We start from the raw sequence: 17711 nt of genomic DNA, 5'->3' as shown, positions 1-17711 counted from the left end.
CTTCCCAGGAGCAGGACTTTGCACTTCCCTTTGCTGAACTGCATATGTTTAAATTTGTTTTCCTCTTCACATTGCTTGCCAGATTCAGTTCAAAATTGGCCTTGGCTTTCCTAAACTTACCCCTGCAAGATCAGACAGCAGCTCTACACTTCTCCTGGGTCATTTGCCTCTTAGACACTTCCTTTTTATGTCTGAGTTCTGCTACAAGTTTTTTGATTATCCATGCCAGCCTCCAGTCAGCTGATCACCAACTTGTCAGTAGGGACCCTTCCTGAGCTTGTAGGATGTGATCATTGGCTATCAAGCCATATCCCTTCATATTCCTCCCAGCACATATCTGAAGACACTGAAGACTGCAGTCCTGAAATCCATTGTCATGGTCCTGCTTTTTGAGCTCCTCCTTCTTCTTGGAATCCTGAATCCCGCCATGGTCACTTGGCCACTAGAGCCAAGGCTACCTGTGACTTTAGTACCCTCCTCTGCCATCAGTTCTTCCTTGTTTCTAACTGTGATCTACAGCAGAGCACCTTCTCTTGCTGGCTCCCTGATCACTTGGGTCAGAAAGCTGTCAAAACACTGCAGAAATCTTACAGATTGCTTGAGCCCTGCTGTGCTGTTCTTTCAGCAGGTATCAGCTACTGATGTATCACTTTTGCACTTCCTTTCTCCTAGTCTGAACTATGAAGTTACTCTTTACTTCCATTCCTAATATCTGTCATATTTACTAAAAAAATAACTGCACTTTGTACACAAATACATAAAACTGTAAATGTATTGAGTTTTACAATATCCCAAGACATAATTTTACAGGCAGAAAATAATTAATTGAGAAAGAAACTTACAGAAGTTACCTTGAAATCTTTGGCACTGGTGGGAATCATACAAGGTATTTCTGGTCCTACCTAATCCTCTATTCATGAGATCATCTTCAGCTACAAACCTAGTTTATAAAGCTTGGCTCCACACCCAAAGCATGGGAATGTTCTAGTTTAGGGTTCAATACAACCGACTTCCAAGTTCAACCCAGAGATAAAAAACTTTCTCAGTGTTTAAATAGCCACAGAGCATTTGGACTTATGAGCTTAGCCCAGAATTAATTCAAACAAAATTTAATTTAAGGCAAAGGCACTAAAAGAAGGTAAATTCAAGAGGACTCCCTTCTGTATTTACTTTTCACAAAGACTAATGCCTACACAGTTTGATTAAATGCAGACAGTCAAATCTGCAACAAACATGCTGAGGATACTCACGTGTGGTTTCCGTTCCACGGAGGCCCTCACTGGCAGCATTGGGATAGATAGCAAAAACAGCTATCTGGTACTCTGTTAAAGACATCAGGTTCTTCAGAACTGCTGTTGATACACTTCCATCCACCACAACCTGTTTAAAAGAAAATTTAGCTAAATATGCATAAAGCAAATAAATTATATTAGTGGCAAATCAATCAATCCCTCTTGCAGGCAATTTTTACACTCTATCAAAATTCAGTTCATGCTTCATTTATATACTGTATGGAATGTCTGGAAAAAACAGCAACCATATATATAGTCAAAATGTTGATCTGATAGAAGTAGCCATTTAGAACAAAGCAATGGCTTAGCTAAATGAAATGTATGGGATGCAGCTGAAGAGTGTGTATGTGGCACTTTGTGATATAGTATCATAAACATTCCTTAAGTACTACATATATAAACACAGAGTACTTCAAAATTACAGCAATACATATCCATCCTAAACAAGTTTCTAGAACAAAAGGAAACAAAACATAACCTTAGCTAAATCCTTTCCATTCAATTTGGTAAGTTGTCAAGTGAAGTCAAAAGCTTGTTCCACTGCATTTTTCCTATCTCCAAAATGTTGAAGTCTATCCAAATAAACAACTCTCTCCAAATTTTCAGTGGCCAATTGTGGATGTCCCAAAATACACACCCATATCATCTTCGTTTTATGAATGATTTTTTCTTAGAATTGAAATCTGACTTACCATAAACTCCTACCTCTCCTGTTCTGGTGAACAGAATGGTGCAGAGGTAGTCTATAGATTTGTCTCAAGTAATCATATGTGTAATTAGAAATACATGCATTTAACCCTACCCCCTGAAAGTGCTTATTATTATTAGAGCACATTTAGTTTAAATTGCATGAAAGACATGTAGCCTGGCTACTGTATGACCTTTGTCACCATCCAGTGCGACAAATCTACTTTCTGAAGCCCACATAAGCAATTTCAAAGTGGATTTAAAAGAAGACCATGGATTTCCTGCCTGGTTAGTTGCCCCTGTTGCCTTAAAAATTTCTGGGCAGCTTTTCCTCCTGTTACCTCTTCGGGCTGTCCTCCTCGAGTGGGATAGTACACAACCCTGTATTTTTCCACTTTGCCTGGTGCATGGGTCCAGCTAACCCGGAATCCTCTAGCTGTTACCTCCGATGTCACCAAATCCGAAGGAGTCCCAAGAGAAGCAATTGTTCCTAGGTTGGAGACAATACCATTTTTTATTCCCTTCTGCATAATAGTTACTTGGTTTATTTGTTGAAGTTCTAAATATTGTTCCTCATCAGAAAATCAAATGGCCACTGCACACTTATTTAGGTTATTTTCAAAGGAAACAAAGAAGTAATAATGAGTACTGCACATGGAGTTTCACTGGGACTAAACCTCCCTGGTCATTCATAAACCTTTATATGAAAAAGACAAAAATACGACACTAAGCCTTCCTGACTTTCCTCCCATCACTGTTCCCAGACCTTTCTGTTGTTTTTTTTTTAAGGTTGCTTTCTTCCCAGTCATGAAAAACGTACAAGTACATATACAGCTGTGATCTCCTGTGCTCCTCAGCAGGTTGGAAACTGATACTGCCTGTCAACCCATTGAAGAGACACAGTGAACAGTCATCTTCTCTGGCAATCAGTCTTTTCCACAAAGATTTCTCATCTATCCATGGTTTTTCCATTCTCTTTCACTCTAGAGAGCCTTCCTTGCTGATATATATTACATATATCTATATATTATATTGAATATATATAATCTTCCATATATCCATATATATATGAAAGAGAGAGAGAATCACTCAGCATTTCTGTGATATTAAGGAATCACAAACCAAGCAACAGAAACAAAATTCACTGAAGCCTTTCAGAAACAAAGGCCTCAGGTAGGACTGTTTCTCTGGCAAACTGCAAAATTTTTTCATCACCAATACTTTTGTTCAGAAAAGCAAAAAAAATTGTAGTCAGAGGAGGCTTTTTCATATAAGAACAAATTTCTTCACTGCCATCTTTTCTCATGCAACAAGGGGATTTTTTGTGTGTATTAAAGAGAAAAAAATCCATTAATAGGGAGGGACAAAACAATCTAAATAGTTGAAACTTTTGAGTACTTATGAGACAATAAAAACATTAAGTTAGGAGATGGAAAGCACAGCATGAACACAACAATTCCACGTGCAGCTGTTAAACTAATTCATCCCCAAAACTCTGTATTACAAAAAATTTCCTTACCCGTCACTTGGAAATAGTTACAGCAGAATGAATGTATGCTTTTTAATTTTTTTCTACTAGCAAATACCATAATATTTACCACTACTAAAGACAGAGAGCAAAAGATCAGAGATATCTAAGCGAGAAGAAAACATAATTAGGAAGACAACTTTCCTGGCAATGTACTGGCTTGCAAGCAAAACAATATATAGCATCAGTCTAGTGCCAGAAGCCAGCCTAGAACTGTAGGTATTTGATTGTAGCTCTTAGTTCAGCATAAGTTACATTAAATTTTCTTTCTGTTCACCTTTGATTTCCTTTTCCTGTTCCTCTACTCGCGAGCACACTGTTCTGGTAAGACCTTCAACAATGGTATGCATGAAGTTAAAGTCAGCCACGTTGTAGACGTGTGTGCTGTCAGGTTCAGAGGCAATCTCTTTGAGTTCATTTATATCTGCATTCTTTACACCTGTTTTTGGAAAGAAAAATAAAGAAAATATTTTCAATGAGAAAGAACAAATCTTCTATACGCAAGGATTCATAGAAAATTACTAATATCCAATTCTATTTTTTTAATGACCAACTACAAATTGCTCTGGTTTTAAGACGTCAATTCCAGATGTTCATTTCTGCCAGTTTAAGTGGCATCTTTTCAGCTGTCTCATGAAAATGCAGCATCCATGTACACTTCTAAATTCCAGTTATAGCAGCAATGTTATAAGAAATGTTTATACAAATTAATGATGATTCTTACTGGATACAGGCAGAAAAGAACTCTTCCTTAGTATAAAGAGCAACAGATACAAATACACCAGAGTACAATGGGACAGAATACATGGATATGGCAGAATACACACCAATAGCAAACAGCTCAATGCCAGCATCTCGTAGGTTTTTAGCAGGAGGGATAACATCATCTTGGGACTTCCCATCAGTGATTAGTATCCCAATTTTAGATACTCCAGGTCTTGCACCTGCTTCAGGCTTAAAGCTGTTTTCCAAAATGTAAGTTAAGGCAAGACCTAAAAGAGAAAACATTTTAAAATACTTTTAAAGAGGAAAATGTCCATTAATTTTGCCAATGTCACTGTGTTTGTTTTCCTATTCAATTTAAAAACTCTGAGAAACATTTTGATGAAGAATAAGCATCAAACTAGAATTTATTTACAGAAAAATTAAATTCCAATAAGCAGCCTAAACTACAGAGAAGCTGAAATTCATTTTAGCAACCTTTTTATCAATCAATGTATTTTAAACTGGCTAAGAAAACCTAAATTCATCTTCCTGCAAACGCATCATCTTTTTTTCCTTACTCTACGAAGTTGTATCAAGTTAGAACAGGAAGTTCCCTCTCTTTCTACATGCATTGCTTATATGAAAGCACATGCTCTGGATAGCTTAGTAAATTCCCATGCTACAGATATTCTCACTTTTGTTTGTTTATTCTTTCTGATTTACAAGCTGGAAAAAAGGTTTATTTAATCTTAGGGAGAATCTGATTTTAATAAATGCTAATTATTTAAAGGGAGTGAAGAACAACAGCTCCAGGACAAACTTATACAACACAAGGAGATCCTATTTGAAAACTCTTTGAAGTCTCCCACAGCAAATGTTTCTAACTCGTTTTCTTCTAACATCCACATAAAATAATCATGGTAATTTACTACTTCCTACCACCCAGTAATCTCTTTCCTAGAATCATACTAGAGTCTTCTGTTCTTTGTCCCACTGCAATCATTCCTTCTACCAAAATAAAGGCTGGTTTTCATTGTTTTTCCTATTCCTTACCTGCCAGGGAAAAAAAAGGCAGCAATTTACTTAAAGCCATGTCTGGGTCTTTGGATATATCATTCCAACATTACTAACTGCTGCTTTGATGACACTGGAATTGTATTTAGAGACTGTATTTTTCCCAGGTTGTCAGGCATCCCCCCTTTATCCATCACAAACTGTCTCTGGGGCTTCAGTTCTCTAGCTAAGAAGAGGTCAATGGAACTCTAAAAGCCCCAGCTGGTCATTTATAAAGTTAGCATTACCAGTTGTCAAATATTGAAACAGCATTCTTTCCTTCTCCAGAACAAAGCTCTGTGCACGAACATTATAAATGGATTTTGCATTTTCTTCCTAGCAGGTAAAAGATTTTCCTTCCAGCACAGAGTTACGTACACTTTGTTTTGTGGGTCCTGTTCTGATTCCCAGCGAAGTCAATGGGGAAGCACTTCAGAAAAAACTTCACTGACTCTGGATAAAGACATTGGCAAGCTGCAAAACCCCTATCTTTTGTACCCTTCATAATAAGCACTAACACGTCTTAGTCTGTACAGGAGAATATGTTTTCTAATAAAAGGCAAAAGCTAAAACATCCACAGTACCTGTTAATGTATTCCCTCCCTTGTACGGCAGATTACGGACTGCATCCAAAACAGCCTCCTTGGTGCCATAGGCATTCAAGTGCCACTCAATTCGGGGATCACCACTGTATTGTGCAAGACCTAAAGAAGCAGAAATTAATTATGTACCTGGTCACCAATACCTTACCACAATTAGATTACTGTAAGTAGCTTTGCTACTATACTAGAAAAACTGCATTGGTTGACAACAAAAAAATAGTATGAAGTTGGTCTGGGTGACAGCTCCTCAACTTTCAAAAAAACTTTTGCTCAAGTGCTAATTTAATGAAAAGCAAACAAATACACAACCTGTTCAGAGTTATTAACATTTCAAGAATTTTTTTAAGAACAATTTTACTTAATGTACTTTTGAACATTAGCAGATCAGAAATACAACATTTCAGCCAGTTTAAAGCACAAGAAAAGCCATCCATTGGCACGTTCTGCCTCCAAAAATTAAAATGCAAGTGTTTGAGGCTAATGCTTACTGAAATCAGTGAGACTGTTTCCACTGTTCTTATTTTTCCACTGACATTGCATTTGAGTTTACGTAGGTTAAGGATCACAGTAAACTGTAAGGAGTTCATACTACAAACATTCCAGCAGCATTAGTCAGATAATACAAGTGCTAGTTCCAGATTAGGATGAATCTTGCACAAAAATAGTAGCATTAAACTGTTAACTATCCTGAAATTATAACATTTTACGTTGCTACCGAAATATTAGGGGAAAAGTGCAGCACCTTACCTACTCTTGTTTTCTCAGATCCCACATTGAAAGCAGAAACCAGGTTTTCCAGGAACAGTCGAACAAGCCTGAAATTGAATCTGCCAATACTCCAAGAACCATCTACTAGTATCACAATATCTGCAATTGCTGGAGTTTTACAGGTAAACAGGCTTCCTGTAAATCATTAAAATTAAACAATATTATTAATTCAACAATAAAATTGTAACTCAATAAACATATGCCTTGCTCCCACCAAGCTTAATAGTTAAAGCTTTCTTCCATGGTCAAAGTGAAGAATAAGCAAAATGACTGAACGTGTTTGTTCTAAATTCAGTTATAGAATAGTCTGGCCATTACCTACTTCAGTTCTTTCATTAAGGTGTTCAAAACTACTTTTGGGAAACCTATGAAAAGAAATCATCCTTCTAAAAATACTTGAGAAAGAAAAAATTAACTGCCATAGAGCACAACCAAACCAACAGTTCATTTTCATTCCCAATGTACATATACAATTTCGGTCCCAGTACACAGTTCATGACACTTAGCCTTAGGCACAGACAATGCAGAGAGAGCTACCTAGAGATGCAGACACAGAAAACAGTTTCAAGGCCCCTTTTACAGTCAACAGAGAAAACCAGGTGTTTCTATACATCTCAAAAGCCCTTTAGAAAACCACTAGGCACCACTGTAGACTTGTAACATTAGAAGTGAATGTCACCCCTGGGAGTCGAGCAAAACTGAAGGTCAATTGAATATGCTGCATTAAACCTAAGTAGGAGGCTCTCAATAAGCAGAGGTAAAATGCAAAGACCTCAGATTCAAATTCAGAGTCTCTATGAGAACTAGCATGAGAATGAAGCTTTAGTCTTACAGATATATGGAAAACACAAAAGAGCATTAAAAGAAAACACCAACAGAAAAGATCTGATGAGAATTAGCAGAAATACATATTAATGGTCTCTAAGGTTTAAGTAGGAAATCAGTGGAAATGAAAATAGAGATTAGATAAAAATTGCACAATAAGCCAACTGAGAAGCCTAAACAGAAGTGCCACATTCAGTGCAAGAAAATATCAGGAAGGGAAGTAAAGGAACAGAAAAGATTTTCTGGACCTCAGACAGAATTGTCAAATTCCACAGAAGTGGATGTGTGACTGTAAAACTAAAGTTGCTGAAACAGTGGACTCATACTGTAGGGAGGCAAACAAAGGAATGATGTTACACAGGTATAAGAAGTGAGAGCGCATGTTGGAAGTACAAAAATAACAAACTCCCCACCAGATTGACTATAGAATAACGAGGAAGGTAGGAAAGACAAAGAAAAGCAGGTTTAGCAGAAAAGGTATGATGCATCACAAACCATTTAGGGATGAAAATCATGTCCCTGAATACATGAAAAAATAAACACAGATTAGTGAATTCAGCTGCAGCCCAAATTTTATCATCATTTTTGTCAGGATTCACTATATAAGTTAGTTCACAAAGAATATTGACACCTAAAATGGTACTAACTGGAATCACCAAGTACACTGCCAGAAATAAACTGAATTGAGCAGAGATGTTCAGCAAATAAAAGAAGTAATTCTGTGAGAAATTATGTAAAAGGTGCTTCCATTAGCTCCCAAGAAGCTCTCCTGATACACAGAGGAAATAAACCACAAGGTTAGTGACTTAAAACTTTTACAACATACTATTAAATACAAACTTTTCATTAAATACAAAATTATAATCTCACAGGCAAAAGCAATCTGATGTGCAGAAGGAGTTCAATTGGTAATTATTAAGGGTTAGATTCATACTGTAGTGTAAATCCACTGAGCATTAAACCCAATCCATAAAGTTACAGTTAATGTCTTAAACGTGTACAACAAATGTTTTTAGAAGAACAGGGAACATTTCCTACGTGCAGCTAGCAGTGCAGAATAAGTTCTAAACACATGACAAAAATTCCACTTACAAAGATGCCAAAGCAAATATTTTATTTTAGCTTTTACAGTACAAGACAACACTATTTGAATTGGCAACACATTCTAATGTATTGACACTAGGGAACATTTAGTAAGTATCTGAAAAATGATCTTAAATTGGCAGATAAATTCAAAGGAGGTCCAAATCCTTATGTCACTGAAGTCAACAGAAAAACTTCCGTTGATTTCAGTGGGATTGGAATCTTTTTTGTGATTTAATAGGAATCTACTAGTCATGGCAAAATTAATGTTTTAAATATCTTTGCCAAATAAACTTCCTGTTCATCAGTCTGCATTACTTGCAGTATCTGTCATCCATTAACATGCAGTTCAACTGTGCCATTCTCACACTGTCCATGATTAACGTTGCAAACTTCAAAAGAACTATTGGCAAAACAAAATGCTACTCAACACCAGTGAGAATAGAAGCACAGGACCGCTGATTCACATCCAAGCAGCTGTATGATAGCATAGATGTACCTTTCTAGTGTTATCCCAGCAGTTTATTCATATAGCCCAATGAGGATAACAGGATTTGTGTGGCTGAATTCTCCTTCTCTGCTTCTAAAATCTTGTGCTGAGTATGAAACTCAGTTATTACCCTGGGTAGTATTTCATATCATTTCATATCAACAAGTTTTGCCTATAAGGCTTCTTTAATCCTGCAGTGATGGCTTTGTAGTGAAAGCTTTTATCTCTTTTAGTAAATCCATTCAATGAACCAAAATCCAAAGAATAAAGAAAACAATAACAACATTCCTTTCAATGTTTTATTTCCACATCATCAGATCAATGCAAATAGTATAATTAAATTATTTTTGTTAAAGAAACGTGTGGTTTGATCCAAGATTGTACTGCAAGGTCACAGTGTGAGAATTTGTCTCGTTCTTCGTAGGTAGGAGATACTTGTTGAATCTTTTCTGCATAAAATATTTAGGTTTTGTTACTTCTGTACACCCACTATTTTGCTTATGTTTTCTCCTTGTTGTACTTAATAGAATTGTAGAAAGTTCCCTAAAAGGGAATAAACAACAGTGAGATATTAAACAGAGTAAGGCGGTCATAGAAATCTTTAAAACCTGATAGGAACAAAAACACCATGACATCCTAGTTAATAAAGTTAGTCTAAAAGACACAGTGTGTAGCAAATAATTTCAGCACCCCACTGTGCTTAGCCAGTTTCCATTATCAGTTCTTGCAAATATCTTTTTCTATAATTTTTCCATACAACCATACATAGTCATGAATTCCTGTAGGGTTTGAGGGCAATTTTCAACATTTCAACTATCTACACATAACTTTAACAGGCAATTTTCCCAACAACCTGTCTTAAAGGGGGATGACAGCACATCATTCCACATAATAAAGCTTTCAACACTCAGTTTTAGTCTACTACAAGGTTCAGTACTGTCATCAGGTTCAATAGTGTGCTTATTTCCCTTTTACTTGGTCATCAAGAAAAGAGTAGTGAGAGAGGAGGTCTCACTTCCCTCTGAATTATACAATACCAGTTTCAAAAGTGGGACAGTAGGGAAGAAATCACTTACCAAATTTTGTATCATGTTGCCTAATGTTACATAGAAAGCACTATTCTGCTTCAAGTGCTGCATTCCACAATAAACAATAATAGGGCCTGTGATTTTTAGGTAAGCAAAAACAACAGAATTGCACTTATTGTACAGTCAGAATAACAGCCTATATATTTTGCACCAGCAACTGTCTTCAGATCATCCACTTACAACTGGGGAGAAAGTAAAATATTAATGCACTTTTCTGTAACAAATTTACAGTCTTCCTAGCACTACTTGGCAGAAGGAACTTGCCACTCTGCCAGCAAGCTAACTGAGGAGAAAGGGACTTGGTCTGCTCACCTCTGCTGTTCACAGGACAAGCCATGGGCTCAAAATTTCACCTTCAAAGGCACCAGCATAACAGCTAAAGCCTACCAGCATTGTTTTAGTGCAAAATATTTACACAAAACCTGTTTCAGTACTGCCAAAAATCATATCAACATCAAGAATTTTGGTTCCTTTGTTTCAGGGAAATTTTTCAAGGAGCAGCCAGCATTGAAAGAGCTTTCCATCTACCAAACGAAGTTTCCTGGTTTTGATTCCTCAAGCCCTCAGACACTGAAAGTGACTTGCTGGCACTTCCAACACACAAGTGCTACAGCACTCTCAAGACTATGTCAAAATTTGGCTGAGAGTGAAGCCAATGATGGCAATGCTGAAAGAAAGACCCAGACAGAATTTTCTGGGACAGAGGGAGCCTTATTGGAGCCTGCAAAACATGACCCTTGAGTCATCCTACTGAAGGGAATGGAGTGCAGAGTGAGACCTGAGAGAAGCTCTGCCAGTGTGGGGACTGCACAGAGCACAGGAGGCTTGACAAGCCCCTGGACACACTGACCACCTCTCCACGGCTGCATTGCCTACCTGCTACGATGCTTTCACACACATTGTGAGCAAGTGAGCAATGTTAAAAACAGAAATTCAACAAAATAAACCTGCAAGCCTTATTTATATAGAAATACAAAACGATGATTTTTAATCTAGTATAGGGTTCTTTGACTCTTGGAGTTAATACTACTATTCTTTGAGAGTTCCTTGAAAGGCAAAGGGAGAAGCAGCAAATACAACCACTGCCACATGAGAGGACTCACTGCTTTAGACAAACCAGTTTAATTTGCACGAAGCTATGATATGTTTTGCAGAAACACATTTGATATTTTGTCTCCCCTTGGTATGAAACTCTGTTCTCATTTTCAAGAGCCAAAACACACACTTCTGCTAGAAGTTAAGACTATAATTCTTTTTGAGTCTGCAATATGTCGTTTCCTTTCTTACTCCCTGTCACAGTGGAAAGTCAAATAATATATGTAGAAGGAGAGGAAGAAAGTTCAAGTAGAGGTCAGCAATAATACAGTATGAATAGAAGACTCGTTCATGGGATAACAAAGCACAAAAGGCAAGAAGCTTGATGACAGCAGTGAGTGAAAAATACCTTGTGAATAAAGCATGAATGACAGAGAACAGCCAGTCCTCCACAGCGAGTGACAGCACCACACTGAGCAGAAGCACCACCAAGGACAAGGGCAATGTAAATCTACATCAGCAGAATGTCACATCTTTTTTTAAAAAAGGGTTAAAAAAATAAAGGGATGTGAGGCAGTGTCCAGCTCCAAAATTCAGCAACTCACTAGTCCCTGCTTCTGACATTGATATTATAGCTCTGTGCTGGTGATATCATCCTTGTACTTGAACTTCAGTTTAACACATCCCATATGTCAGGGCTATGGACCAGACAAATGCATACAACATAAATGCTGTTCTTTAAACTAGATCCAATCACAGCTTGATTTTGAAGGACTCAAATGCTGGAACATCATTAGGTCGAAAGAGCAGCCCAACAAGGTTAGAAGTTTGTCCCTGCTCCCTAGGAAAAAACAGAAAGAAAAAAAAAAAAAGCAGCCAGCCCTTTTCCATGCACCTTTTTGCTCTCCAGGAAATTAATGTAGCCCAACTGGCAAGCCTATGGATTTGTTATTTGATGGAGTTGGAATATTAAGATTTACTGAATCTATTTTGTCTAATTATGTCACATTTGACTGTGAATGCTCTAGTTCAAAAATTTTGCTTCCTCCAAAAAGTACAGAGCAGTAACTAAATACTATTTAAAGCATACTTTCTGAATTTAAGGCCAAAAAACCAATCAAAGCAGTAGTTGATAACACATTAATTGCCTGTGTATACTAGTGATAATTATCAAGTGTGAGAGAAGAAAGCATGGAGCCATTTTCAATGCACTTCTCCATAAACACTCAATGACAGTTGTACTTCTGCAGTAAGTAGTCACTAGTTTGGAAAAACTTCTAGAATTTTCTTTCTAAATCTGAGCTTTTTCATTTGAGAGACAAAAATAAATGTAACTATTAAAGTGCTAGTGTCTCCTCACAAACCACTGTTGATTGATAGCACTGAAGAACTCAATGTCCGCAGCAGCTTACCAAACAGCAACACTAAACACTCCTGGTCTGTGTACCTAGACAGAAAAGTATGTTTTAAAATCCCCCTGAACTTAAACTGAGAGTTTAAAACATTTGTTTAAATTTCTCTTCCAGCAGCCAACATGTCAACACACAACAAGGCATGCCGCTGAAGTCCTTCCTGAACCTGAAGCTCAACATGGCAATATACTGTGTCCATTTAGCCACAATTTACACTAAAGATGAGCAGCAATCCTTCTGTAAAGTACATGAAACCTAAGAAACTCTTCTGCAGATTACAGTGATAATTCTCTGCTTCTCTTTCATCTCAGTTCTGCATCTGAGTGATGAATGTTTTAAATAAAACAGCTATCTCAAGGTCTAAATTACTTTTCAAGACAGAAAACTATACTTTTTATGAATATGGTCATACTTATCCACTATTCATATGTAACAAATATGCCAGGATTTAAAAGGCTTATTTTTCCCATTTCTTTAATGAGGTATGAAATCCCTGACACAGTTTTCTTTGGCTATCTAGGAGACAGTTAATCAGGGCACTTCAGACAAAAGTGGTTCTCAGAAATCCTCGGCATTACTTAAGGTGTTTGTCTAAATCCCTCTAAACCATGATAAAGAACTGGTGTGTGCCTGAGCTTGTAGCACAACAGGTAAAGTAACGGGAAAGAGCCTGTTGAGAGAACAGGCTGCATACCTGTGAAAGTAGTTAACACGGATCTAATTAAAAACTAGCTGAAACAAACTGCAACAGCACTGTTAAATTACAGCTCAGCATCATGAATCTAGGTATATAAAATGTTATGGCCAGTGTGTCTAGAAACAAAAAGGATGATGCAATACAATTGTAGTGCAGAAGACTTCCAAGTTCGAGGCTTTATATTACCTTCAAGAGGTTCTTGAAATAATACTTTCATAATGTAACCAGTGTATATGCTTGTATAAATACAAATATGCAGTGATCTTTAGAAGCATCACTAATTTAGGATGTCACATGTCAATCCACAAAATCTCAGGATGAAATCTGTGCCCTCTTGAATGCAGCAATTCTTTCATTCTCTAATTAGCAGAGATGTCTGAGGGAACACCTTACTCTAAGAAATCTCGACCGCTGGAATCACAGGGCACTGGAGATGGGAAGGGACCTCCTGAGTTTAGTCAAACTGCCCTAATCAAAGCAGGACCAAAACCAGCAGATTGCTCTGGGCCATGTCCAGTCAGGTTGAAGAGTCTTCAAGATAAAGACCTCACAACCTGAATAACCCACTCCAGTGTTTTACCATCCTCATAGCAAAAACGTGTTTTCTTTGATTAAACATAATTTACTGTTCTTTTAGTTTGTGTCCACTGCCTCTTATCCTTTGTCTGGACACCACTGAGAAGAATCTCTGCCTTCTTTACTCATTCCAGTGTGTATTTTTACACATTGGAAAGATATCTCTCAAACCTGCTGTCCTCCAAACAGAACACTCCAACTGTCTCAGCCTCTCCTCTCATGAAAGATGCTCCAAGCCTTCAGTCATCTTCATGGCCCTTCAATTGACTCCAGTAAGTCCAGTTCTTCCTTCTACTAGGGAGCCAGCCCAGCACCGGACACAGAATTCTACATGTGGCTTCACCAAGGCTGGGCTGAGGGGAAAAATCACCTCCATCAATCTGCTAACAACTTCCTTGCCAATGTAGCCCAGGAGGCTGTTTGCTTTCTCTGTGACCTGCCAGCCAGGGCCTTTTCTGCCAAGCTCCATGGCAGCCCATCGGCCACCACCATGTCCTGGTGCCTGGGGTCATTCCTCCCAGTGCTGGACTCTGTGCTTCCCCTTGCTGATCTGCCACAGTTTGGCACCACTGCCCTGCCGACATACTGAGCTAAATTTGGATGGTGGGTTTGAAAGGTCTTGAGGGTATGGAGAGAAGAGATGAGATGTGAGTGGTATTTCACAGGCCACAGGAGACACCATCCCTATGCTTGCAATTTACAGTTTTCCCTTCCTTCATCATACTAGAAAGATCAATGCAAAAGATCAGAGATTTTACCCCACATTTTAGACCACCCAAGCAAAGACCCTACCGACATTAGCAGTATTTCTGAAATAGCTGTCTGCACCACTATGCGGCCCTAATTCAGCTAATTTTCCTGAATAAATAGAAACTAAATATACTGAGGCACCATGCTGGTGCTGGTGTTCCACAGAAGCTCCTTTGAATACTCCTGGGGGGCAGAATACAAGAATACCATGGCTCTGTTTACTGGGGAATAATGAGCCAAAGACACACACACACCAAACTCACCAGTCAGATAAGGAAACATGCAGGGTAGTATGATCAGTACAGGTAACCAGACAGGTGAGAACACCTTTGAGGTAGAAAACGTGGTCCTCTCAGGCAGGTAAGTTCCATTTTAGCTACCACCTGGCACCTTTAAGCAAGGGACATATCTCAGTTGTAACACCAAGGCTTACTCAGCACACAGGGCACCAGGCAAAGGGTGCTGACCACGGGACAGCCCAGAACCAGAGTCCTGCATCAACTGACCCAGAATGGACATGAAGGCATCAGATTATGCATTGAGGGTAGAAATGATCCTGAAATCATCTCTCCTCAGTACAAGCTCATGCTTGATGTTGAACAACAGATTAATAAAATAGACTATGAAATAAGACTCTTCCCCTCTCAAAGGGGCAACAGTAAAGAACAGCCTTGAAAGGGAACTTTGGTATCTTGTAGTTTTATTCAAGACAAGGCCATCTCACAGCTCCTGATAACAGACACCAAAACTTTACCCTTTTCTCCCATTTTGCTGACCATAGCATGAAGCATGATTCTTTATCAGGGTATGGAAAGCCATTGTGAGTTTGCTGATGAATGCATCAATCCTTTATGATGACAGCATTCGGACAAGAGGTTTTTGGTCTTGCACTTCAGTCTTTGTTAATGTATCTGTCTGCTACCACTTCCCCCAATGTTTTTTTGGTTCTTCTTTCAGTGTTGCCAGACAAGTTTTAAAAAGCGGCCAGATTTTCAACTTGTTACTATGTGGCCTCAAAGACGAGGTATTGTGTTGTATCAAAGACAAACATCACTCACGATATACCAAGATGCTTACTTAGAATACACGTAGTCCTGAGCAAGCCTACAGACTTCAGATTACGAGAATTCATGCTGCCAGATGATGAAGAACTGTTAAGGAATGTCTAAGCAGGGTAGTAGTAATGAAAGTGTTTCAATAATGAAACCTGTCAACATGGACCCTGAATCTGACTTATGGGAAAATCTCTTGCTGCCAGCAGAATCCAACCATGTCAGTGCACTGTGGATAGGATGGATGCTCAAGAGCTAATGACTTGAAGAGATGAAAATCAGTCTGAAAATAATGAAAGACCATTCATTCAACTGAGCTTCTATTAATCCATCATTCAAGAATGTGAATAGCAGTCTCCCACTTCAACTAAGAATAAATTGCACAAAAAAAGGTCAGTGCCTTAGGGAAAGCTACCAAAGGGAAAAAAGAAGCCAGACAAGTTTTCAGTTGGTAATAGTTCAGATTTATGAAGCATTACATGTATTTACTGGGCAGAGATTGAAGGAGGAAAATAACTCAAGGTTTATGAATATGATAAGCATTTTTTTAACTCTGGTTGTGAATCTGAGTGGTTCTGATATCAGGAGCTGATAAAAATTACAAAAATGAAACATCCATTTAGGTCCAAGATAGGCTAAATCTCTTTTTCTACTCAGAGAGTAGAAAGAGAGCTAGAAAGTTGTTCTTTTTCCAAACTACAGATTCTCTAGATATCTATGTCAACACTGTCTACATTTCAATGAAGCAGATGCATTCAAGGGGAGTTCCTAGGGAGGGACAATTTGCATGACAGAAAGGCAATCTGTCCAATCTCCAGCTTCTACCTGGCCAGGTACACTTAAAAGAGGTAATACACAACTAAAACCAGGTATTAATATACTGACAGAAAGAATATCATTTCCTCCTACAGAAAAGAGGATCCAGGAGATAAATAAGTGGAATCCCTGGGTAAGACTGGAGACTGGTCATCATTTCTAATGCCAAGCTTTCTATTTTCAAAACAAAGCAAGAGTCTGTCATCTGGAATATACAAATTGTAGAAGACATCCAGCAACCTCCAAATTAATACTCACTCTCAACCTAGGCTAATGTAAATAAATAAAATTTTACACCTATCCAGAACAGACAAGGCAGTTACAAAACACATAAGAGAGCCTTCTTTTAAAATAAACCCCTTGCTCCCCATGTCTCCTTTGCTCTGTTCCTCTCTCTTCCCTGCTCTTGCTTCAATCAGGGATTTCTTCTGTCAAGATCAAAGTGCACAACTCAGTGTGAACTCTTTCCCAACTCCAGGCTTCTGAATTTCAGGTCTTCAGTTTCAATCTTGCTGTCTCTCAGAAGTATATCTTTCTCTTATTCAGATTATTTGAACACACTTATGTGCTATTTCATTTGGCCAGATGGCAGATGTAAATGCTGCAAGCTCTAAATGTAGCTTGCTTGGTTTTCTCCAAAGCAACTACCAAATGATGGCAAAGGAAAATAACTCTGTCTGTGTCAGTGCTGATATTTCCCATCAGGTTTTTCAGTCATGGGAGCCAGGAAGGAGTCTTCCAAATTACCCTGGCCAGGTCCATAGAAGTATTGCCATTGTAGAATGAAATCCAAGTTGCAGGCCGTAGTCAAAAGACACAGAAACTATTTCCTCCAGACAATTTCTTATGATAAATTCCTGGAATAAGCGCTGATCATTCATAGCACAATGACCTTAACTTTCTGGACAGTAAAGTGGAGTTTACCCAAGAGCTTCCTTGCATTGGAGTCCTCCTGTAAGTCCTCCAGTGTTTAACGAGGTATTTCTAATATACAAAGCTTGGCATGGCAGGTCACAGGTTTATAGTCTAGCTTGGAAAACTAATGGGTGCCTCACATCAAACTCTACCCTCTGGGAAATACAGAAACCAACATGGCTTGGATGCAGCATCCAAAGTTCATATATCAAACAAAGCAATGGTATATTCTGACAAGCCCATTTCATCTCCTTTTAAAAAGGCATTTACATCACCTGAAGTTGAGAGAGAAAATTAGGAGTCCCACAGAAGAATGGAAAGCCATCACATTTGGCAC

At 38.3% G+C, this 17711-nt stretch overlaps 1 protein-coding gene across 7 annotated transcripts in view; it reads right to left on the bottom strand.

The window, feature by feature from the left end:
* The window catches only part of COL14A1 (collagen type XIV alpha 1 chain), a 113359-nt gene that overhangs the window by 71734 nt on the left and 23914 nt on the right, over nucleotides 1–17711 (bottom strand). For all 7 annotated transcript variants that reach the window (XM_085053474.1, XM_085053475.1, XM_085053477.1 and 4 more), the window contains exons 6-11: nucleotides 6615–6770; nucleotides 5850–5969; nucleotides 4335–4499; nucleotides 3785–3946; nucleotides 2321–2469; nucleotides 1251–1380 (exon numbers count right to left, since the gene is read on the bottom strand). In XM_085053474.1, coding sequence (XP_084909600.1) covers nucleotides 1251–1380; nucleotides 2321–2469; nucleotides 3785–3946; nucleotides 4335–4499; nucleotides 5850–5969; nucleotides 6615–6770 — 882 coding nt within the window. The remainder of the gene's footprint in view (nucleotides 1–1250; nucleotides 1381–2320; nucleotides 2470–3784; nucleotides 3947–4334; nucleotides 4500–5849; nucleotides 5970–6614; nucleotides 6771–17711) is intronic.

Source organism: Lichenostomus cassidix, chromosome 2, assembly GCF_008360975.1.
Source record: "Lichenostomus cassidix isolate B80296 chromosome 2, HeHo_3.0, whole genome shotgun sequence".
Taxonomy (NCBI): domain Eukaryota; kingdom Metazoa; phylum Chordata; class Aves; order Passeriformes; family Meliphagidae; genus Lichenostomus; species Lichenostomus cassidix.
Note: the sequence above shows the minus strand (reverse complement) of the source record. Positions and strands in the feature narration are given on the sequence as shown.